Source organism: Podarcis tiliguerta (genome assembly GCF_965153285.1).
Source record: "Podarcis tiliguerta genome assembly, chromosome: 2".
NCBI classification, from domain to species: domain Eukaryota; kingdom Metazoa; phylum Chordata; class Lepidosauria; order Squamata; family Lacertidae; genus Podarcis; species Podarcis tiliguerta.
Window position 1 is genome coordinate 46338975 of NC_139535.1, and position 24032 is coordinate 46363006.

The 24032-nt window shown below is 42.4% G+C and overlaps 1 protein-coding gene and 1 long non-coding RNA gene across 9 annotated transcripts in view; one reads left to right on the top strand and one right to left on the bottom strand.

Annotated features, from left to right (window-relative positions):
- Positions 1–8972, top strand: part of EFCC1 (EF-hand and coiled-coil domain containing 1) — a 61855-nt gene extending 52883 nt beyond the window's left edge. The window contains exons 6-9 of one of the 8 annotated variants that reach the window (XM_083421203.1): positions 107–265; positions 4750–4819; positions 6451–6500; positions 7900–8972. In XM_083421203.1, the coding sequence (XP_083277329.1) occupies positions 107–265; positions 4750–4819; positions 6451–6464 (243 nt within the window). In that variant the 3' untranslated portion in view covers positions 6465–6500; positions 7900–8972. The remainder of the gene's footprint in view (positions 1–106; positions 266–4749; positions 4820–6450; positions 6501–7899) is intronic. The other 7 variants (XM_083421206.1, XM_083421201.1, XM_083421202.1 and 4 more) reach the window with 7 other exon arrangements.
- The window catches only part of LOC310668633, a 38906-nt gene extending 26090 nt beyond the window's left edge, over positions 1–12816 (bottom strand). The window contains exons 1-2 of the long non-coding RNA XR_014506731.1: positions 12712–12816; positions 12501–12607 (exon numbers count right to left, since the gene is read on the bottom strand). This is a non-coding gene — a long non-coding RNA (uncharacterized lncRNA). The remainder of the gene's footprint in view (positions 1–12500; positions 12608–12711) is intronic.
- Positions 12817–24032: the final 11216 nt, after the last annotated feature.

Below are 24032 nucleotides of genomic sequence, written 5' to 3' on the forward strand. Positions count from 1 at the left end.
AAATTAAGTTCATGTTCACAATGGGCATTTACCGCTGATTAAAGAGTTGGGGAATACATTTAATGCTTGTGCTCCAGTACTTTTCATGTCATCTATCGTTGTCCAGATGAAAGGCCCATTGCTAGGGGAACTGCAGCAGAAGTTGGAGGAGACTGAATTGCTGAAGATGGAGATGCAGATGTTGGAGACAGAGAGAGTAAGGCTGTCCCTGGTGGAAGAAAAGCTCTTGGATGTTTTGCAGCTGCTTCAGCAACTTCGGGACCTGGTATGGCAAGAAAATAGTGGGAGGTAGCTGAGAGTCTGGACCCTGACCCTCCGTAGGGATACACAACCTTGTATCTTTCCATGAGCTTTCCATTAGGTGGCCACATCCAGTGTCATTTTGAGTTTGCTGCAGGAAAGCTTGGCAGCGCATGGCTGCATTAGGAAATGACAGCCCAAACATCCAGATGAATAGCTTTCCCATCAGAGATATTCATCCTCTCTCTCTCCTAAGGAAGGTTTAGGTCTGAGATTGCTTCAGACTGATCTAAAATAACTGTTAATCTGCTTCCCCATTCAGAGCAGTTGATACCAGGGCTTGAGAGTATTTGATTGGTGTGTCTGTGCAGAGGAAAAGCTTCTTGCGAGTAGCTTTCTTAACAAGGCTACTTCATGTGAACTGCCGTAGCATCGCAGTTAAAAGACTGAGTTGCAAATCAGGAAGCCCTTGGTTTGAATCTCACCTCTGCCATGAATTCGCTAGGTGGCCTTAGGCACTCTTTCTCAGCCCCCACATATAATAATACTGTCTGACTTTGTTGTAAAGATTGCAACTAGTTAACCCATGCGAAGTGCTCTGAACACTTAAAGCTGCTATGCAAATGTTTAGTGTGAGTGGGGCAAAACTATACATTTGGAGAAGACCCAAGTCTGGGAAAGTGGGAAAGTGAACATCCGTAGAGGGGAGGAACTTCTCATTGCCTTTGAACCACAGGGTTGTAGAGCTGGAAGGAATCACAAGGGTCATCTAGTCCAACCCCATGCAATGCAAGGATATTTTGTCAATGTGGGGCTCAAACCTATGACTCTGAGATTAAGAGTTTCGTAGTTTGCCAACTGAGATATTGCTGGCCTAAGTTATTATGTGATGTAGATGGAAGGAGCAATAGACAGGGAGGGAGTTCTAAATCTTCTACCCCTGCTCTCCCTTCCCCCCCATCATTGTTCTCCCACCCACTGCAAGCACATAAGGAGGAGTGCAGGGAAGAAGCAATTGAAAGGGGATTGCACACCCCTTTGATACCCTGCACCGAAATCAGCATTGTGAGAATCACAACTTCTCCAACGCTGCTTTTAAAAAAAGCAATGATAGTGGTGGCAGCTTCATCAGTAGCACAACCATGGAAGTGCTAGACCTGATCCAGCATCAATGCTGTACAAACATGCAGAAAATGGGGGTTACAATGAGGGAAAGTCTGCTCACTTTCCTGTTTTAGTCTTTTACATGTCTATATTAAAAGGTGGGTAATTGGCTTGATCAGGTTGTAAGCAGCTACCATTCTCGTTAATGTTATTCCTAAAGATTTTTTTTTAAGAGAAAGAGAGAGATTGATTTATGTGCTAGACAGAAGCTGTGCATATCATTTTTTTAAAGTGTTTTAAAGAATATTGGAAATATCTACCCAAGCAAGGAAGGGAGCCTTCACACAAGGTTGTATGAATGCTCATGTGAATGCATGAATTATGATATACTTGAGGGTAGGGGTAGGAAATCAATAAAACTTTTTAAAAATTATCCAGGCAGGCAGGCAAGTGAGTGGGTGATCTCATGGGATAATCTGTGCTTGGGATAATTTGCATGTAGAAAGTCCCAGATTCAATCCCAGGCAGTTTTGACATTTTGCAAGCTATTTTACCTAATGTAGCACAGTTGGTATGTTAGTTGCACTACTACATTCATTTTTTATGCACACTTACTTGCAATGTGCGTATTTTTTATAAGCATTGGTTGGAGATCTGTGTCACAAAATATGGAATTTTGAAGGATGATTGTGTTTCAGTTCTCATAATTGTTTCAGGAAGTGCAAATATAACAGATACGCCTCTAAATTCAAGCTGAATCGAACTTCTCCCCATCCCTTCTCTGTGCACAATTGTTCCATCTGGCAGGCTGAAATTGCTTGTGCTGACAGAACAGTAGACACGGCATGGCATGGATTTCCTCCTTTAGTGGAACGGAAGACACATGTATTTACCTGAAAGCATCCTAGGGCATTTAGTGATCAGATGATTTTGGTTTCACCTGTTAGCACAGCAAACATATAACAAGCTGTACAAATATTATATATACAACAAGATGTTGAGAGTAGATCATTTTAAAAAGTTGCTCTCATTGATTCGTAGGACTGGAGTCATGGTGACTGTGAGAAGCAAGGTCTTTCAAAACCATTTGAACAAAGCAAATGGACCTGCTCTGGATCTGCATCTGGAGTTCACGCCTCTTGCTTTTAAATGCATGCAAATCTGTTGTTTATTGTGAATGTGATTGACTTGATGATTGCTTTATCATGCTTGAAATATGCCTCCATGCTTCTGGAGGCTCTCCAGAGTAAGTGTAGCTTTTTTCTATTATGTTAACTCGCTGCCCGGCTCGGCCGAGCCTTCATATCCTGAGTGTGGCAGTGCTTGCTCTTTGGATCAATAACAATCCCACAAAGGATACGCTATTAAAGCGCCATGACTGATTATGATTGGCAGAAAGCATTGCTGCGTTCTGTGTCAGGATTCTGTGACATGTCCCTCATTGACCGGCAGTCTCACTGAAAGTCATCTCGGCTTAGCAGACAATCCATCAAACAGTGTGTCACACCACTCTGAGAACAGTGTCATGAGTCCTGTATGCTGTCATATATTGTAGCTCTAGATGGTGATAAGATCTGTCAATGAATAGGGTGAATTACAGCACCCTGGGGGGAATGCACAGAATGCCCCCACATTGTTAGGGTCTTGGGAATCGGTAAGGCTATTGTTCTCTCACATGAAACTGAATGGCACTCTTCTAACCCTGCGGGAGAACGGTTTCATTTCTTGCTTTCACTGATGGATAGGAATATTTGAAGATGAGGGGGGCTGGGGGGTTTTCTAGACATCAAAGCTGCCTTCGAGAGGACTTCTGCGTCCTGAAAAATTCCTCACTCTCATGAGGTCCAGTCCTTGCTTCTGCGCCTCAGAGTATCTGTTGCTGCCTATGACTCATGTATTTCTGCTTTTCACTCCTCTGTTATCTCGGTGCCAGCCAAAATACAGTGGTACCTCGGGTTACAGACACTTCAGGTTACAGACGCTTCAGGTTACAGACTCTGCTAACCCAGAATTAGTACCTCGGGTTAAGAACTTTGCTTCAGGATGAGAACAGAAATTGCGCAGTAGCGGCAGCGGGAGGCCCCATTAGCTAAAGTGGTGCTTCAGGTTAAGAACAGTTTCAGGTTAAGAACGGACCTCCAGAACGAATTAAGTTCTTAACCCGAGGTACCACTGTAATACAGTTTGATCACATATGGATAAGCTGTGTTCAGATATCCATTGTTTCCATCCATCTGTCTCGAGAGACAATGGAAGAGTGCGCCATCGGGGGTAAAGTCAAACTGTTGGAGAGTTACAGTGCCTGCTGTGGCTGTAGAGACCAAATGGGAGAGACATGTTTTATTGCAGGTGGGACAGATGAAGGTGTCTGGTTTCACTGTTACAGATGCACCATGGTGTTTCTTCTCTCTGCACTCCTCTCAGCTGTCATTTCTCCTCTGGGCACTGCTGTGGATACACAACCTGACTGTCTGTCTCCAGGCACTCCAGTCGTCTGCAAGGGATACCCACACAGTGGGGTTGATGTTCCAGCCTCCATGTCACATTTGTAGACATCTTTGTAATGCAGAGTTGGTCTGCCAACAGGCCTGGCGCCTGAAGCCAGCTCCCCATAGAGCATGTCCTTGGGGATCCTGCTATCTTCCATTCTGTGTACAAAACCAAGTCAGCATAGATGTCGCTGAGACACAAGTGCAAACGTGCTGGGAATGTGGGCTTGGGAGAGCACCTCTTTGTTTGAGACTCTGTTCTGCCATGTAGTGCCCCCAAAACAGGTAGCAGGTTCACATGAGAGGCCTCCTTATATATACTTTACAAGTTTTACAAGTGATGTGGTAGGCTAAACCCTCATGTGCACAAAACTCATGTGCTGAGGCCATATGTGAACTGGACTCACTTATTCCATTGCAAATTGATATGCTATCCACTTACACATTTGCTTAAACTGCCATTAGTATTATGCATTAGCCCACAATCACTTTGAATGCTGTTTTTATTCCATATCCTCTGCTTGCATTCTTTGATGTGTACAACCATGCACCCAGGTGTTTCCATGCATCATTGCATAGGTACTACTCTCTGAAACTGCACTCTAGAATTTATCTCTTGGTCAAAACATGACAAAGAATAAAAGAATGCTAAAAATAAATCATGTTTCTGCCAGTTTATAGTTAGCAGTCTTTAGCTTTTTGTAAGGAAAAGGCACAGTACAGATCTTTTAAATAAACAAAAAAATGAATATGAGGTGGGGTCTTTTTTGTTAGATATTGTATTGAGTTTCCTTTTTTGTTTAGGGAGACCAAGTTTCCTTTTTTGTTTAGGGATTACTAATGTGCTTTCTCTTTAGAAGTGTGCCTATAAGCCTCTGTTGAAGCTAAATGTTCCCTAATATTTTGTGTTTTGAAGAACATATCTAAGCGCGCCTTGGGGAAAATCTTACTGAGCACTTTGGAATCCTGCTGTGACCCAGAACATGGTAAGCAAGTAAAGCCATGCATGGAGAGCCTTGCCATTAGGTGTCACTGTCCATAGAGAGGCTGCCTAGAGCAGCAATTTGGAGGGGAACATGATTTTGCTATTGCAGTGGATGGAAGAGACTTTTCATTCCAACACTGCCTGGTACATTCTTTTGATACCCAGAAATGGCTAGGGAAGGTATGGGGAAGCTGTAGCCATCTGGATGTTGTTGGACTCACAACTCCCATCATAGCTAGCCAACATGGCCAATGGCCAGAAATGGTGGGAGTTGGGAGTACAAGAATATCAGAAGGACCATAATTTCCCCATCCCTGAGATAAAGAGAAGATGTTACACTCCTGAGAGTCAGGGATAGGTCCAGTTAAGGAAATTCATCTAAGCACCTGCTGATAAGCAAGGTTTTCTATGAGCTCAGGCATTGGTCAAAGGATAGAGCTAATAAAGACCCCCATGACCGTTCTCTGATAGTTGGGCAAGAGAAAAGATGAGATGGGTGAGCAGCAATTAGGGCTGTAGGAAGGCAAATGAGGTAGCAACCTTGATAGAGAAGGCACCACTTCCTGTTTTTGTTTAGAGGGTCAGCATGTCTAATTGCTGTCCTGACATAAAGCAAGTTGCAGGGGAGATGCTTTTTGTCACTTGACACTTTTGGTGAGAAATAAATAAAATCTTAATTTCACCATTGCTGTGCTTTGAGAGACGGGGAATTGTTATTTGACGACATCTATTAAATCGAAGGTCTTCTCATCTTTGAAATTACATGGAAATGGAAACATAACTAGATTCTGCCATTAGCATGAACTTTGTGCATAACTGGAGACACCTCCCTCTCACTCAGTCTTTTTATCATTGACTGTAAGCTTTGCCCAAATCCATATTCAACCTATTCCTTTTCATTGGGGTTGTACAGATATGTGAGAAAATAGAACACACCCTCTAGGCTAATTTTTCTTCACTGCATAAAAGTTCCTTTCCTCCCTACAGTGTAACAAAAGAGAATATAGCGGAAAGTAGCATCCTTTAGTGAAGGAAGTGGGTCAGATCATCTCTGTAATAACCTTTCATGTTCATATGCAAAGCCTAAATCTGCTGAGTCCTCTCCTCAGGCGGTAGCCCCACTGTGCATAAGCTGTTGTTGCGAGAACCTTTATGACCTGATGGATTTTATTTGATTACTTGGTTTCTAATTGCAAAGTTTTTGCATTGACCTCCTTGAGAGGGAACTGGCATGTTGCACATGGACAGTCTGCAGGGAAAGGCAGAGCTTTTCATAGAGCAAAATGGGTTGAAGAATGGATGAAAATATAGGAGATAACGATTCGAAATTTAGTCTGAATGATCTAAATGCAAGTAATGGGAGGGAATTAAGGCATACAGAAGGGGGGTTTTTTTGTTTTGTTTTTCATTATCTCTTTGTCTCCAGCAGGGATTCCTTGTCCCTCAGTGCTAGGCATTTGGATATTTGAGCCCTTCAATACGAGTCCTTCAATAAATGGCAAATAAACTAAGGTTGTGCCAAAATCCCCTCCCTACTCTAAAAATATCCTGCCCCCTACAAAAGTGAGGCCTGGTTTTCTGTTGTTTTCTTGAGGGAGTGGCATGGAAGAGAAATTTCTTTGAATTTTTTAGGAGACTTAAGCTGAGAAGACGCTATGGGAAGAGTTCAACATGATGCTAAGGTGATTGTTAGGCCAAGCATTTCCCCAGGCAGAATGACCACCCTCCTGTGTGCTGCTCTAGGGGTTCTTCCATCCTGCCCCATTTAGGCAATTTAGGGGGCCTGCAGGGGGGAGAGAACAGGAAAAGGCCCACTGCACAAGTGGAAGTCCCTTTGCAGGGCTTATGCTGATGGGGCTCCTTAATTAAATCCTGCCCTGTACCTTTAAAGCACATTCAGAACACATTTTACACTCAAAGAATTCTGGGCACTGTTGCTGGTTGCTGGGAATTGTAACATTGGCCCTGTCTGCACTATACATTTCAATCTGTATCATACCACTTTAAACAGACATGGCTTCCCCCAAAGAATCCTGGGGACTGTGGTTTGTTAAGGCTGAGAAGTGTCAGGAGACCCCTATACACTTCACAGAGCTACAATCCTTGGAGCTGTCTGACGATCAGTCCACATTTCCCGGGAAATCTGGGAATTGTAGCTTTGTGAGGAGCATGCATGCACCTTGAATTTCTTGGAGGTCTACTGCTTTTGTCAACAGTCCTCTGTGGAGCTTACAGTGCACTTCCCTCCTTACTTCCCATTTCTTCCCTTACGTCCCTCTCCTCCCCGCTTCTTTCCCCAACAGATAGAATTCTCTGCATCACAAATGAAAAGAAACTCAACCCACAGGCATTCTATTTTAAGTCTGCTTCATTTGCAACATCAACTTTCTTTGTACTCACTACTGCACAAATTGCATCCCGAAATCTTCGTGTGAAGCATCTGCAGGACATCGCTGGCATTAAAATTCCAGCCCATATTTCCCCCCATTTTATCTGGACTTACCCATTCCATGGAAAACTAGATAAGCTATCTATCAAAAAAAACCATGTTGCCAATGACTGGGTTGCAAAATCTGATTAACCCGTTTGCAATATTCAGCACCCGACTGGAAGCACCCACAATCAAACGTTACCAGGTGGATTTGGTTAGCAATTTTCTCTCATTGTAGTGGGAACTCAACTTTGATTTAGGCATGAGATTAATTTTACAGCCCAAAGGCTTTATCTGTGGCTATTTATTTGTGACTACAGCTTCAGGGGGTTTAGCCTTACAGCACACTGCCAACATACAGAGACAGACACATTTCAAAACTCATCTTTGTGTGTTCAAGGATGTGGATTAACTGACCACAGTGTGTGAAGCAGAAGGAGCAACCAAGATAACTGAAGATTGCTCCACTCTGCTTCACTTTGATATGAACAAGAATGTGTTCACAATGCAGTCCTTCAAAAAGTCTGCATTAAATTTTGGCAATTATGCCTACGTTTTGTAAGAAAGGACATGTTATTGATATTCATACTGCTTTGTCTTTGGTTTGTTAACCTTCCAATTCACTATTTGCATTTTTTTCTGTTTTAAAGGAAAACCACATATCATTGAAGTCTTAGATACCCTCTACCATGAACTGACTGCCTGTGAACTCATTCAAAGCAAACCGCATGAGAAAACTCCAGGTCACCAATCCTTGGCTAACTCTTTGGTTATCTCCTGTTGAGCAACAGGCCACCCACAATGCATTGTGACTGTTACCACCCAGAGGGCTTAAAAGCTACAACACCAAAGCACAAAGTTCTCCACAGTCCAGAAATGTGTAAAAAGCTGGAAGAATAAAAGACAATTGAAGATATGAGGAGCCATTACAGAGCCCATGCACTGTCAGCAGTGACTTGCAGTGGGTCTTGAACACATCTCTGGGGTCTGTGTCTTTCTCAGACCATGAGCCCTGCTCCACAGGAAATTCCAGAAATTCAAACTTGAGACCTTATCTGTATACAACCTGTGTTCTGCCACTTGTTCATTCTCTTACTTTGAATTGTGAAATTGGGTATGATACTTCTGGGAAGTTTTGTAATCTCTCATCTAATTTCTAAGCAAGCCTTATCCAGGAGACAGCTCCTTGCTCCCAAGGATAAGTGGCACCTAAAGCCTTCATGTTATTGGTACCAGAAATATTCTGATCCGTTGTATTAAAATTATCCTGTTACTAACCCTGTAGAGCTTTAGCTTCCTGGTTATAATAAGAGAGATTAATGTTATCTGCTACATTTCAGTAGTTTGTCTTCCCTGGAGCATCTAACAGGTGTGTGTGACAGGGAGCCTTCGTAATGTACAAAGGGAAAATGAGTGTATAATGAAAACACACCAAGGTCGCTTAAACTTGAGGTAGCTATTGGTTGCTATCACTACCTATAGTCATGAAGGGACTATGTGTCCTGCAAAGGGCATACATTTGTATGGTGTCAGTATGCATGCTTGTAAACACAGACCTTATTTAATTCTTATACTTATGTCTGCATTTCTGTCCAGCCAGATACTTTATTTAAAATGGTAGCCACTCTACAAATGTAGTTTTGCTTTGATAGTAGCTTTTTCACTACTGTCGTATTGCAAATTTTAGATTGCTATATTAAATGCTACCTTTATCCTTTTGAAATGATGGGAGTGAATCTTTTTTTTAAAAAATGGGTTTTTTCTATATTACATCACAATGCAAATATACCAAAGCCATCCCCACATCCTCCCCATCCCCACATAGATTTGTCATTTAAATCATCAATCAAACGAAGCATTCTTTTGTCCCTCCCCCCGCTTCATCTTTTATTTCTTATACATTGCACTCTATTGTTTTGCAATTTGCATTCTGCAAAATTCAAATTGCAATACAATAAAATAAAACAAAACACCAAGAAGTTATAAAAATACAATTAAAACCCACAATGAGTATTTAATGTGCACATGCCGTGGTCCAGCTAATGAAGCATACAAACCACTGGTGGCCCAGGAACCACAGTTTGGGAACTCCTGATCTAAACTGTTGGCTGTACTGGTTTGATCCATGTTCAGTTATGCCTTTGTAGTAACTACCGTATTTTTCGCTCTATAACACGCACCCAACCATAACACACACATAGTTTTTAGAGGAGGAAAATCCATAGGCATGCCACCCGTAGGCATTCCCTCCATAACACGCACAGACATTTCCTCTTACTTTTTAGGAGGAAAAAACTGAGTGTTATGGTGCAAAAAAATACGGTAAATTGTTAGTACATGACCTTGGCCTACATCCAGTGCACCTGATTGGGAAATTGCTTTCCATAGCAGGTGCTGCTATACCACACCAAGAACAGATTCTCTCCTGCGTGCATATCACTCAGGAACACACTTGATGCTTTTGCAGCTGAATGCTTGAACCAACTCCACTGAAAATGGTTGTGTCTTGGGCACTCCCTCCAGCACCACAGTCCAGAATTGTTGGAATCCCTGCAAAAGTTTCAGCCAAGTCATTGGAACAATGCATGGACCTAAATGCAGCCATTCTTCAAAGTTTTCTGAATTTTGCAATGCAGTTCTCCAGGCAAGTAATGTGTACAAATATACACAGCCCAGGGCAGATGAGCATAAAAATGCACATTGTAGTGAAAGTAACATACAAAAATGCATTTTATTGTGGAAAATTGATTTGCAAGCTGATGTGGAAATGTGGAAAACTGAATTTCAGACGGGAAAAAATTAGAAGCCAAAAACAATGGATGTGCCCATCCCTATTCTTACCCCATTGTTCTTGAGCAAAGAAGAAATAAAAGTCAGGATGCCTTATCTTATTTATGAAATAATGTGCAATTTTAATTAGGCACTTTCCCAGTCCTTAATGGAATAAGATTTTGGATTTGGCTGCAATAGACAATTCAGGATGCAGAGGAACATCTAATTCAAAATTAAGCCAAATGTTCCCCGGGGGAAATAGCTAAAGTCACAGACTCATTTTGAATGTGATTTTTTTCATAAATTAGTGATGTTTTGTTTTCACACCACAGAGCAATTACTGTATAAAATACATCCTCAGCTACAAAATAGTATGCAAAACTATGACATGTGCTGACAATACTATGAGGTTGGTATGCAGATAGCAAAAGCAAGGTCATGGTCTGAATATATTTTCACTATTGTTCCTGTAACTGATGCATGTATAAACAGAGTGATATTTTGCTCAGTTGTGCATAGATAACAGACAACACAGAAAGCCTCAAGAGAAGAAGTCATTACAGAAACAAGGGAACTGGATCTCTCACAAAAGAGAAATATAAGTGTGTGCGACCAAATTAAGAGACCATATATTTCCCTTCCTGCTTCATGATAATATCTTCTGAAGACCAGACAGTTCCCATACCAGAAGCAGCTGAGAAAATAAGAGAACAGCAAAATGCAGCATTCAGCCCATGGAATCTGAATGCCACATCATCATACATGCTCCAAGAGCGACCCACCATGCATTCCAGATGCAAGCCACCATTAATATACGATTCCTATATAAGCCTCACCGGGGAAAAACCAGAGGTGTATTCTACTGCCTATGCTTTTCATAAAGAAGCAGAGAGGGGAAGTAATAGCAGGGAAATATATGACATACCTGACAAGGTATATTGTCCCAAAGGATGGCTGTGCCCTCAGGTCATTTACATGTGGATTCTGGATGTATTTTTCCTTCCCTTCGGGATATCCACTACATTAAGCAGTCATTTCTCCTAATGAGAAGCTGGGGAGCTATGTAACCCAGATGCCCTATAGCCCAGACAAAACACCAATTACGGTGTAACCAGAGAAAGGAAAAAAACTGTCACTGAACACAGGTGGTTGCTGCTGTGAAGAGCAGAGTAATGAGCAGGTGCTGAGAGAAGATTCTGCTAATAAATTATACTGGAATAAGCTCGATGAAGGAACAGAGTCTGTTCTTGTGGAGCCAATTGCGAAGGGCCAAACTAGATGTGATGGGGATCAATGAACAGGATAGTCCACATTTCCCCCCCAAAAGTGTCAAGAGCAGCTGTGAGGAAAGGATGATTTGAGCAGGGCCAAAGCACTGGCAGAAGCAGGGGCGAACCCTTTTTCGCCACGCATGCCATTTCGTCACATTTTCCTTAAGGCGGTTCAAGCTGCCCACTCTTGCCAAAACACACAGGTCATCAATCACACAGGTGCCTGCAGGGTTTGCCCTGTGAGGTAAATAGCACAGAGCATAGGAGAAAATATTAGCTGCTCCCTCCAGCACCACCACACTGTATGAGGCCTCCCGTGCAGCTGCTTTAAAAAACAGTTTCACAGTTTTCCCCATGCCATGTCCTGTTTGGCTCTGTACTGTGAGGCTTTTCATTGTGACGACAAAATTAATAGAGCATACTTGGGCACTTTCACATCCTACATTTGAAGCCCTACGATACCACACTGAACAGTCATGGCCTCCCCACAAATAATTTGCCAAGGGTGCTGAGAGTCATTAGGTGACTTCATTCTATTCACAGAGCTCCAATTTCCAATCCCTCTTCATAAGCAACTTTTGGAATCGCACCTCCATGAGAGGACTAGGGGGTCTCCCAACAACTCTCAGCCCTCTTAACAAACGACAGCTCCCATAGTTCTTTGTGGGGGAGCCATGGTTCTTTAAAGCGGTTTCCACCGTGCTTTGAACATACATTGTGAATGTGGCTTTAGAAAGATAGTCAAGAGGGTTTTATTGAACATGTCCAAGATGTCTAAGTAAAATACTTGGGAGAGAGAAACATGGAGAAATATTTTTTTTAAAAAATCCAGACACATCCCATGTAACAACCATATTGAAAAATAGAAAGCCAACTATTCTACATGGAATAAAGACAATCCTTTTATAATAGGTATCTTCCTTTTTCTGGAGTGAGTTGCCCACAAAATTGCTTTTTACTGCCTGCAAACACTATCTGTCTCTAACTGACTGTTAGAGGTAAATGAGAGAATTAAGAGATTCCTCCCATACCACCATTATGTATTCATTCTCATTTGAGTTGGAAGGAAGAATCGTAATTTATATCAGAAGTATATGCACTCCATGTGCCCCAAAAATCTTCCAGTAGTTCTCCACAACCCCCCATAGCCGATTTAAGGGAAGCACAGGGCACTGAATAGGGGTGCTAGATCTCCAAAATATCCCTACCTTCCCATTCCTCTGATAGATTCTTTCCTCCAGGAAACCATCACTGTTGGATACCACCCTTAGTCATTAAGGTGCTTCAAGACTCTCTTGTTATTTAGTCCTTGTCACTGCAAATAAATTTGTAATGGAATGACTAATGAGTTTCCAAAATGGAAATGCATCTTGACACAGGAAAGTCACAGCACATTAATTGAATAGATTAGACATATACCTAGATCTGTGCCTTTTAGCAATGTGACTTCAGAAAGGAATTAACTTAAACTATATTGATAAGATGCTGTGAAATCCAAATTGGTTTCCGGCATGACAAGAGGTGTTTGCACTTAGTTCGTTGTTAAAATTTCTTTCCCCATTGATATGAAGTGGTGTGCACCCAAGCATCAACATATTCTGCAACTGGGTGGTTTCTCCAGAGGTTTTTCCAGTTTGTGTCATTATGGAGTGGGGGGCTTTGTCTGAGTTCAGACTTAAAAAATGCTGATCTTCTATTTGTGGCCACTCCGGAAGAGGAGAATGGACATGAGAGCATTTTTTCACACAACACTAAGCCATTGTTGCTATGCATGTGCCAAGTCAGGAGATCAGGTTTAAATAGTTTCTTAACCTTTTTAAAAAACCAAAACAAAACACCATTTGATTTTAAAATCAATAAATGAAGGTAGATTTAGAATCTTCTTTCAACCTTCCTCTGTATTTGTTTCACTTGTGAGCAGGTGCATTGCTTTGGAAGCACTTTTAGTGCTCCACCCACTATTTTTGGAGTTGGTTCTATACATTTAAATGTTACGATTAACCTCCACATTTTAATCTCAATTGTATGAAAGTATGGAGGGGAAGCCCTTTCATTTGCAGTATCCCTCTCCCCATCTCCACTGAAACTCACAATTGAGAGAAGGACTCCTCTCTATTCGTGAAACTGACACAGTAAATCGGTTTCTCAGATGATTCCTATCATTTTCCCAGATGCTGGAATAACTTTGCGTATCCATCCTTTCCCCCAGTTACAGCGGCTGCTCCATGGAAAACAAATGGAGTTTTGGGGAGGAAGCACCCTCACAAGGCATTTATGGACCAGCAGTTCCTAAAGGGTTCCCTAGAGCTCAACACCCTTAACAAACTAAAGTTTCCAGGATTCTTTGGGGGAAGCACTTTAAATGTAATAATAATAATAATAATTTATTATTTATACCCCGCCCATCTGGCTGAGTTTCCCCAGCCACTCTAGGTGGCTCCCAATCAAGTGTTAAAAACAGTACAGTGTTACATATTAAAAACTTCCCTGAACAGGGCTGCCTTAAGATGTCTTCTGAATGTCAGGTAATTGTTTATCTCTTTGACATCTGATGGGAGGGCGTTCCACAGGGCGGGCCCCACTACCGAGAAGGCCCTCTGTCTGGTTCCCTGTAGCCTCACTTCTCGCAATGAGGGAACCGCCAGAAGGCCCTCAGCACTGGATCTCAGTGTCTGGGCTGAACAATGGGGGTGGAGACGCTCCTTCAGGTATACAGGACCGAGGCCGTTTAGGGCTTTAAAGGTCAGCACCAACACTTTGAATCGTGCTCGGAAACGTACTGGGAGCCAATGCAGATCTCTCAGAACCGGTGTTATGTGGTCCTGGCGGCCACTCCCAGTCACCAGTCTAGCTGCAGCATTCTGGATTAACTGCAGTTTCCGGGTCACCTTCAAAGGTAGCCCCACATAGAGTGTGTTGCAGTAGTCCAAGCAGGAGATAACTAGAGCATGCACCACTCTGGCGAGACAGTTCGCGGGCACGTAGGGTCTTAGCCTGCGTACCAGGTGGAGCTGGTAGATAGCTGCCCTGGACACAGAATTAACCTGCGCCTCCATGGACAGCTGTGAGTCCAAAATGACTCCCAGGCTGCGCACCTGGTCCTTCAGGGGCACAGTTACCCCATTCAAGACCAGGGAATCCCCCACACCCACCCGCTCCCTGTCCCCCCAAAACAGTACTTCTGTCGTGTCAGGATTCAACCTCAATCTGTTAGCTGCCATCCATCCTCCAACTGCCTCCAGGCACTCACATAGGACCTTCACCGCCTTCACTGGTTCTGATTTAAAGGAGAGGTATGGTGTATGGTGTGGATGTGACCTATGGCCCTATCAAGTCAAAATATATGTTCAACAACAACAGAGAAGCCCACCTAAGCACACCATACTCTTGCTTACCCTCATTAATCTGCTTCCACTTGCCTCCCAATCCCTGATTTTTTAATACTCATGTCTGGTAATTCTTCCTGAATTCCTTTTCCTGATTGTTCTCTCCTAACCTCTTGCACATTGAATTATGCAGAATTTTAGGCTATGAAGGTGGCAATAGTTCAACATAACTAATAATCTTTGCAGGATTGCATGGGGGGGGGATCCTTTTTTATTCCCCCTCCCCTATTTTTTCAATTTCAGAGTAATCATCCTTCCAATGAACATTGAGAAAAAGCCTTCCTATTGAGGGTAAGCATGGGAATGAAATGACTCAGCTAGACAGCTGGCGGCCTGCTCTTCTGCTTATTACTTCAATCACAATACTCTGTTATTTTGGGCTCCTACCCTCTGCACGTCAAGTCAACCTGCTGTCTTGGATTGCCAGCTCGCCCTAGCGCACATTTAGACCTTAATATAAATGTACATGCATGAGAGACCCATTGACATAATGGCTGTTAGCTCACTTACGGCTGGTGCTTTTGTCATTGACTTCAAAAGTATTAGCCTTGCAGGTAAAGACTGGCACCGATAAGGACATCTCAGGTGCATGTTAATTATCCACTCCATCTGGCACCAGAAACTGCCTGCAAGTGCAAAAATAAAGACCATTTCCTGAAGCAAGAGAGTGACTTTGTATCACAGACACATTCTATTTTAAAAAGAATGATGTGGAGAAATATCTCATTTTGGAGGTTAAGTACTAGCTGTGCTATAAATGTCACAATAAGTCATGTATTATATTTCTTACTTATGGGGATGGCTGTTGAACCAAGGAATGAGCAAATCATCACTTGTGTTTGAAGCCGTGTCATAGCAGCCTGCATCTTGGCAGGATCATCTGTGGCAGTGATGGGAAACCTCTAGCTGTCCAGTGGGACTACAGCTCCCATAATCTCTGAGCATTGGCCACATGGGCTGCAGTTGATAGAATTTATAGTCAACCTCCAGATGGCCCAAGGTGGGTGGCCTTGATCTCTTATGACCTTGAGTCACCTAAGCTCTACATTTCCTTGAGTTCTCAGATCATGACTATAAACCACCAGCATTTGTTTTCCATTACATGGAGAAACCCTATTTTGCTTTGTAACTAATGACCATCGCTTCTGAAAAGTTATGGACACGTAAGTTCAGTCCTGCATATGCTTACTCAGAAATAAGTTCCACTTTTGTTCAATTTCCAAATAAGTGCAGAGAGCAGGGCAATTTTAGCCTTCAAGTAAACAGTCTTGCTTAATATCCTTAATATGCATATAGAAAAAGCAAAAAAATGTATTTTATATCTACTTAGATGTAATTTTGGAATGCATGTTGGCTACATGACCTCAACTTTTGGAATGTGCTTGTTTTTAAAAGCCTCTGTTTGGGGTCAACCTGCATGTAACGCTTAGCCTTGTGGAGCTTCTGACATTTTCTGTTTATACCAACTTAATCTGTGAAAACAGCTGAGGTGAAGACTGGCATTGAAACGGCATTCTGAATGTTGGAGAATTCGGGACAGACGAAAGGAAGTACCATATTTTTCGCTCTATAAGATGCACCAGACCTAAGGCGCACCTAGTTTTTGGAAGAGGAAAATAAGAGGGGGGGAAATCTGAATCGCAGAAGCCAGGACAGCAAACGGGGTCGCTGCGCTGCCCTAGCTTATGGGATAGCAGTGTGCAGCCTCTCCTAGGCAAGGGAAGCCTTCATCCCCTGCCCGGGAGAGGCTGCGCGGCTAAGCCAGAAACCAGGACAGCCAACGGGATTGCAGCGCTGCGATCCCACTGGCTGTCCTGGCTTCTGGCTTAGCCTGTCCCCAGCAATGGGAGCCAGTGGGTACTTCTTTAATGTTGTGCAGAATTGAATTCTGACACAAGAGGCAGGGATGGCCATCAACTTGGATGGCTTTAAAAGAGGATTTGACAAATGAATGGAAGTAAAGGCTATCAGCTACAATGATGGCTATCCTCTGGCTCCATGGTTGGAAGGATACCAGTTACTGAAAAACACTGGAGGACAGAGTCCTCTTGTGCTCGGGTCCTGCTTGCTGGCTTCCCTTAGGCATCTGGTTGGCCACTGTGTGAAAAGGATGCTCAACTAGATGAGCATGCTCTTCTTATGTTCCTTCCCTTTCTTTCTGCTAAAAATTGCATCCCCAGCTGCATTCCCTCCTACAGGTCTTTCCGCCTGTAATAAGAAGAGCAGCTTTAGGGGTATTTTAACAGAAGAAAAGTACTAGGGGTGGGGGGAGGTTTAAGAAAGCTCATTCTCTTTGTGGTTCCACACAGGCACATGTGTGCATACACACAGGCCTTCCACTTTAGACTGTGGTCTCATGGTTACATTTTTTTAATAGAAAAAGAGAGAAGGCAGGGGAAAGCCTGGAGAAGACAAGCATCAGGTACAGTTTGGCTCTAAGCTGCAAACAAATATGCCATAGCAACTTGTAATCCATGTCTTCTAAGAAAATATGTGAATTTAGAAACAGGAGACTTGGTTTAAATCAACAATTACAACCGGCATTTGCTTCCTTTGTGATTTAAATAAAATCCATCCATCCTCTGTGTTGATCCATCATGCAATGTGTTTAAATTATGGAAATTATTTTGCAAGTGCACATTTTGATTTCATCGTTTGTGGGGAGGGGGGAAGCATTATTTTACAATAGAATTCCTTTGCAAATCCACATGACAATAAGACTCCCAGGATTTGTAAGTGACAAATCATATTACCACACAAAAGGCTATCTTTAAGAAGAGTAATTTCATGGAGGTTTAATACATAACCCTTAATTTTTACCTTGGCATACTTGTTGAAAAAGCTACCCATAACTCTGCATAATGCCAGATTATTACAAGTGGAGTCTTAGCATGAAATTTAATTGAGCACCACTTTTCTTTCTGAAGCATTTGGATTTACAATGATGGCTTCTGTACATTTACGGCTCCAATCTTATCCATCTCCAGCATGGTTATTTTTCTTCATTTTATGTGTAGGGCAGCATGGTGTGTGTGAGGCCAAAAGAACAAATCTCTGTTTCTGGATGCAATTAATTCTTGTGCCTTTTGAAAGAAACATAGAAAAGACTGACGTGGATGAAAGGAAAAGCAAACAACAGCCTCCCCTCCCCCAGCTCCACCCAAGAAAATTAGACAATTGGGGTGGGTGGGGAAGAAGCATCAAAGAAGATAGTGCAGATCAAAAGTATGAAAGGAGGAAAAACAAGCCCAGATGCAGACAGAGAACAGATGCTGAAGACAACTTAAAAATATATCTGAAGCACAAAAGGAGTTTTTTTCCCCAAGTGAGGAATGAAAAAAAGAAAAATAGAAAACTATATTCCCTCTAGTAAAAACAATTTCAAAAACCTGAAGAATTAGTATAGGTGGCAATGGCATATAAGGTTAAACTACAGGCATATAATCAATGCAGCATTTTAAGACCCCTCTGAAACCCCTTGCTGAAGGTTTTTGTTCTATGCTGCATTTTGTTTCGCTTTTACCATATTTTGTAAGCCTCACTGTGTTACTATGTAAAAAAAGGGAGGAATACAAATAAAATAATAAGATTAATTTGATTTTGAGGATAAGCAGCAGGTGGGAAAAGATCTGAGGTGATAGAATGGCTTGTAGTACTTCAAAGACTAAATGGATAGGACCAAATTTTAAATGCTGTCCTATATAAACGCTTGATGCAAGAACAGTACAGCCTGAACTTACGAAATAAAAAATTGATAAACTCTTAACTTGAAGTGGTTGTTATGTGGGAAAATATTGAAAAATACCCCACCCCACCTCCTGAGTGACACTGGTTTTCTGGATCCATTTCAAACCGGCTTTTGGTACAGAAACAGATTTGGTCATCTGAATGGATAACCTATACTGGCAGAAGAATGGGGACAACTGCAACGCCATTATTCTTCTGGACTTCTCGGCAGCTTTGATACTGTTGACCGTGGTATTCTTTTGGTTTGCCTGAATAAGGTAGGAATTGAGATTGGGTACAATGTCCTTCAGTTATTCCCATCTGAATGTCCAATTAAGGAAGGTGGCACTAGGGGACTCCTTCTTGCCCCACGGTGGTTGGCAGGCTTGTGTTTTCTTCCCCATTCTGTTGAAACCACTGTGAGGTCATCCAGGGACTCCTGCTAACCTAAAAACTTCAGCTTTTTGAAATTTTCATATTTTGAAAATTAATAAGTAAAACAGGAACATTATGGAAACTTCTGTCATGTTCAAAATACATAATCTAAACAGTATTTTTCCATTAGAAAAAAGGGGAAATGGAGAAAGAACCCTGGGGCAAACTCCAGCTATCATAGCTGGCACTTAAACATAACCAGTCAAGTTAGAAATCAAATTCACAGCATGCTCAGTTTACTCCCTGCTAGCATGGAGAAAAGCTGTCTTTTTGTCTCAAGAAATTCACTACGGAATGGGCAGGTTGTCAGGCTGTGTAGACAAATGACTATTTAAATAGCTAACAAAACAAGGAGACAACTCTGTGAAACCTGTCAAGCACAAACCCACCACAGATAGCTATTTTATTTTCAAAGGTTTCCCCCGCCCTTTCTAATAGCCCAAGAGATCAACAAACCTCACACATTTTAAATTAACAGGATTTTAATTTCACATTATACAAGCTGTTTCATACATTTCACACTTTCCATTTCAGAAGGGGAATAGTCTCATTTGAAAAGATGGTAATTTGCATTTTAGAAAATATTAATCAGAACCATAAATTAAAGGGACTGTTTTCAAAAGGAACTATAGCAATGGATGCACTGATTCTAGGGAAACTGAAATGAAAGCTCACGCCGCAGAAGCATGGCCAATACTCAGGGATGATGGGAGTTGTAGTTCAAGGGCATCTGAAAGGCCACCGGTTCCCCATCCCCGCTGCATAACAAAATAAAGAGTAGAAGGATGTTTGAACTGCTCTCGAGGAGGAGGAAGAGCAGGTGCTCCAAACAGTTCCATTGGTAAGTCCCTTCCAGAGTTGCCATTTTTCAACCAGGCAGATTATGGAAACTCCATATATTAGTTGCACTGAGGGGGCAAAATCCAACTAGGGTCTCAGTTGCTTAAGTGAAAAATGATAATGTCTCTGGAAATCTAGTCACAGTAGTTTAATTATGACTTCCAGGGCTGCAGAACAGGCCAAGAATGTCTACTAGTTATTTGGACCTGAGACACTGTACCCTTTCCTAGACAAAAAAGGATACAGCTACAGTTGTTCATACTTCAGTGAGGTCCATAATAAAAAGCTCGTTGTAGAACTGTCTTTGAAAAGTGTTTGCATATTACAACCAGGAATTCAAAGAATTCAAAATAGGAATGGGGAACCTTTTTTTTTTTTTAAGCTCAAGGATGCATTTCTCCTGTGTTACATCACAAGGAATGTCAGCAAACCTTTTCAGGAGGGGGCCAGACTATATGGGGGGGGGAATGAACGAATTCCTATTCCCCACAAATAACCCAGAGATGCATTTTAAATAAAAGCACACATTCTACTCATGTAAAAACACCAGGCAGGCCCCACAAATAACCCAGAGATGCATTTTAAATAAAGGACACATTCTACTCATGTAAAAACACGCTGGTTCCCGGACCATCCGCAGGCTGGATTTAGAAGGCGATGGGGCCGGATCCGGCCCCTGGGCCTTACATTATGTGTTACATTATGGAGGCCACTTGTCAATGGTGGGTAGAATGGAAGGATTTGTCCATTTGGTTTTCTCAATTTCTCATTTCCTCAGTCTTAAATTGAGTTCTCCACATTATTTAGCAATTGGCAGATTAAGTAGAACAAAACATTTCATGTAAAATTCATCAACATTTTAGTGCAAGTTTTCCCAATAAACATATTTTATATGCCATTTTAACTAATATCCACAGTTTTGAAAGCAATTCCCCCTAATATAATGTATTTTTGTATGTTAATTTTCAGCAATATCTTCATGGAGGGAGGGACACTTTGGTTGGATTACTGCATTGCAAAATTCAGAGAAGTGTAAATTTCAAAGAGAGCAGAGTTTTTGTTTGCATGTTGTTTTGGAAAGTGCAAAGCTGATAGATTCAGCTTTAAATGTGTACTGAATCAAATTTATCCTCCATCCCTAGCAGAGCCAGAAGCAAAAGTGGGCAAGGCAATAAATGCAACTCTTACTGGTGGTCCTCAACAATAAATGAAAAATAAAATTATGGAACTCCCTTCCTATGGAAATTCACCTTGCTGACATTCAGGTGTCATTTTTAGAAAACTCTCTTCCAGAGGCCTTTTGCAGTTTAGGAAAGCCTTGCCATTGCTAGTAGTCATTTTATGCTTTATGATTATTATAGCCCTTTCCTGTCTCAGGGCACTGGATTAGTAGCAGCTCTCAACTGTTGCAAAGCAGTCCTTAAGGTTGGTCAGGTTTGATGGCACAAGATCTGTGTACTTCAGCATCAGCACAGAAAAAGGCACTACAAAACATCTCTTACACAGCCATGTTCCAAGGCTTACCATCACAGTTTGCAGAAGAGTGCCCTCCATTCCAATGACTTTTTCCCTTTCTGAATATGAAGACACTTTTTGTGCATGACTCAAACGATGTAACTGTTTGGGTCAACGGAAGGTTTTAGCAAGTATAATGAAGCATTGGATGGAGGCAGCTATACTTACGACAGAAAGGAAAACACAGCTGGAGATGCTTTTTCGTAGCTGACATAACCTAAGAATAAATAGATCTGGCTGAGCCATGAATTTGCGTCATAAAATCAGAGTGAAAGAGACCACTCAGCTGAATAATAGCATATTCAATAGCATACGAGAGGAGCCATTTCAAACAAAAAAATTAGTTTTTATCACATAGCTTCTTTCCTTCTCCTTTTTCTCTACCGTGTGCTTCAGCACAATTAACTCTCCAAGACGAGGAGACATATATTTTTGGCATTCTGACTAAATTTTTATGAATGCTAAGCTACTGCAGGCACGTGACGCAGAAATCCCTTGTCTAAAATTCAAACATTTACAACTCGTAAGACTAGGAGCAGATTTGAGAAGTGGGCCTGACTACAGAATGTTGCAGTGGGGTGAGGAACCTGAGGCCCAGGGACCCCAGTTCTCTTCATGTGGCCCTTGGGAATCCACCCAGGTCAGAGCCACAGTGACCCTGCTCTGCACTTTCCTCTAATGATTTTACTTGGCTGGAATTTTTCCTTGAACTGTCACAATTCCATTTGCTTGCTTGGGTGAGCAGTGGTGCATGTCTGGCCACACCCATCACTGGTATGCTGCCCCCAGAAGATTATTCACAAGGGAACGTGGTCGAGGGGCTAAAAGAGGGTTCCCACCCCTACCAGGAGACTTTGTCTCAAGGGTTTCTCCCAGCTAGCCAGGCAGAAATGCCCCCCTCCATTTTCCTTTCCTGACAGTCAACATTCTGTTACTGCTGAGTATGCTCAGTCCTCACTGGGCTATTTTTGTTTAAAGGAAGAGTTACCCACTAAGGATTTTATTATTAGTATTGTACTTCTGCAAACCTCGAGGTTCTCCTGAGGAGACTGATACCTGTCTCTTGTTCCATTTCTGCCAGGAACCAGCATCTGAGTTTGCTCTGTTTGAAGGAATTATATCTGCAGCCTCACATCCGTGGTCCTAACTTGGGCATCTTGATAGTGTTCCTCCTCTATATGAGCTCTGGGCTAAGAAGAAAAGAACAAATGGGAATTGCATTTCAAATGCTTTGCTAATATGAAATTGCCTAAGCACAGCAATAATAAGATATTTCACTCTACAAAATCCACTGTCTCTAAAGGAGGTTTATATAGGTAATTGGAAGAGATATATAATTACTTCACGCTTGAAGGGCAAACTGAGGAGGAAGTCATTTTGTTTAAATGCTTTGCGTCCTAGGAACTAGATTGCACATATTAAAAATTACTGATTTTTGAGAAGTTGGATTTTACTTCTGCAGCTTGAAGACAGAGGAAATGTCTACATAAATCGTGATACTGATGGATAAAGGTAAAGGTAAAGGTACCCCTGCCCGTACGGGCCAGTCTTGACAGACTCTAGGGTTGTGCGCCCATCTCACTCAAAGAGGCCGGGGGCCAGCACTGTCCGAAGACACTTCCGGGTCACGTGGCCAGCGTGACATCGCTGCTCTGGCGAGCCAGAGCTGCACACGGAAACGCCGTTTACCTTCCCGCTAGTAAGCGGTCCCTGTTTATCTACTTGCACCCGGGAGTGCTTTCGAACTGCTAGGTTGGCAGGCGCTGGGACCGAACAACGGGAGCGCACCCCGCCACGGGGATTCGAACCGCCGACCTTTCGATCGGCAAGCCCTAGGCGCTGAGGCTTTAACCCACAGCGCCACCCGCGTCCCTGATACTGATGGATAGGAATACCCAAATAGGGATTCAGTGACTTTTAAGAACTTTAGAGGAGCCCTGCTGGATCTGACCAAAAGCCCATCTAATCCAGCATCCTGTTCTCACAGTGACTGACCAGATGCCTATGGGAAGTCAAAAATCTGGACCTGAGTACAGTAATACTTTTCTCACTTGTGATTATAAGCAACTAATATTCCATTATTCTACTATGTTATCATTAAGTTGCATAGTATAGAGCATTAGTTATTGTCCAAGTTCAATCATTAGCTGAGGAAATGAACAAGATAATATAGACACATAAACTTCCTAAATGAGGCAAATATAGTATTGGCCACGATGTCTATGCTCTGTCTCTAGGGTCAGAAATAAATAGTAGTAGTAGTAGTAGTAGTAGTAGTAGTAGTAGTATATTTATACCCTGCTCATCTGGCTGGGCTTCCCCAGCCACTCTGGGCAGCTCCCAGCAGAATATTAAAAACACAATAAAACATCAGACATTAAAAACTTCCCTAAACAGAGCTGCCTTCAGTTGTCTCCTAAAAGTCAGCTAGTTGTTTATCTCTTTGACATCTGATGGGAGGGCATTTCACAGGGTGGGCGTCGCTACCGTGAAGGCCCTCTGCCTGGTTCCCTGTAACCTCACTTCTCGCAATGAGGGAACCGCCAGAAGGCCCTCGGCGCTGGGCCTCAGTGTCCAGGCTGAACGGTTGGGGGTGGAGACGCTCCTTCAGGTATACTGGGCTGAGGCCATTTAGGGCTTTAAAGGTCAGCACCAACACTTTGAATTGTGCTCGGAAACGTACTGAGAGAAGCAGTAACGCTTCTGAATACCAGTTGCTAGAAACTACAGGAGGCTAGAGGGCTCTTGGGTCCTGCTTATGAGTTTTCCACAAGCATCTGGTTGGCCACTATGAGAACAGGATGCTGGACTAGATGGGCCATTGTCATGATCCAGAAG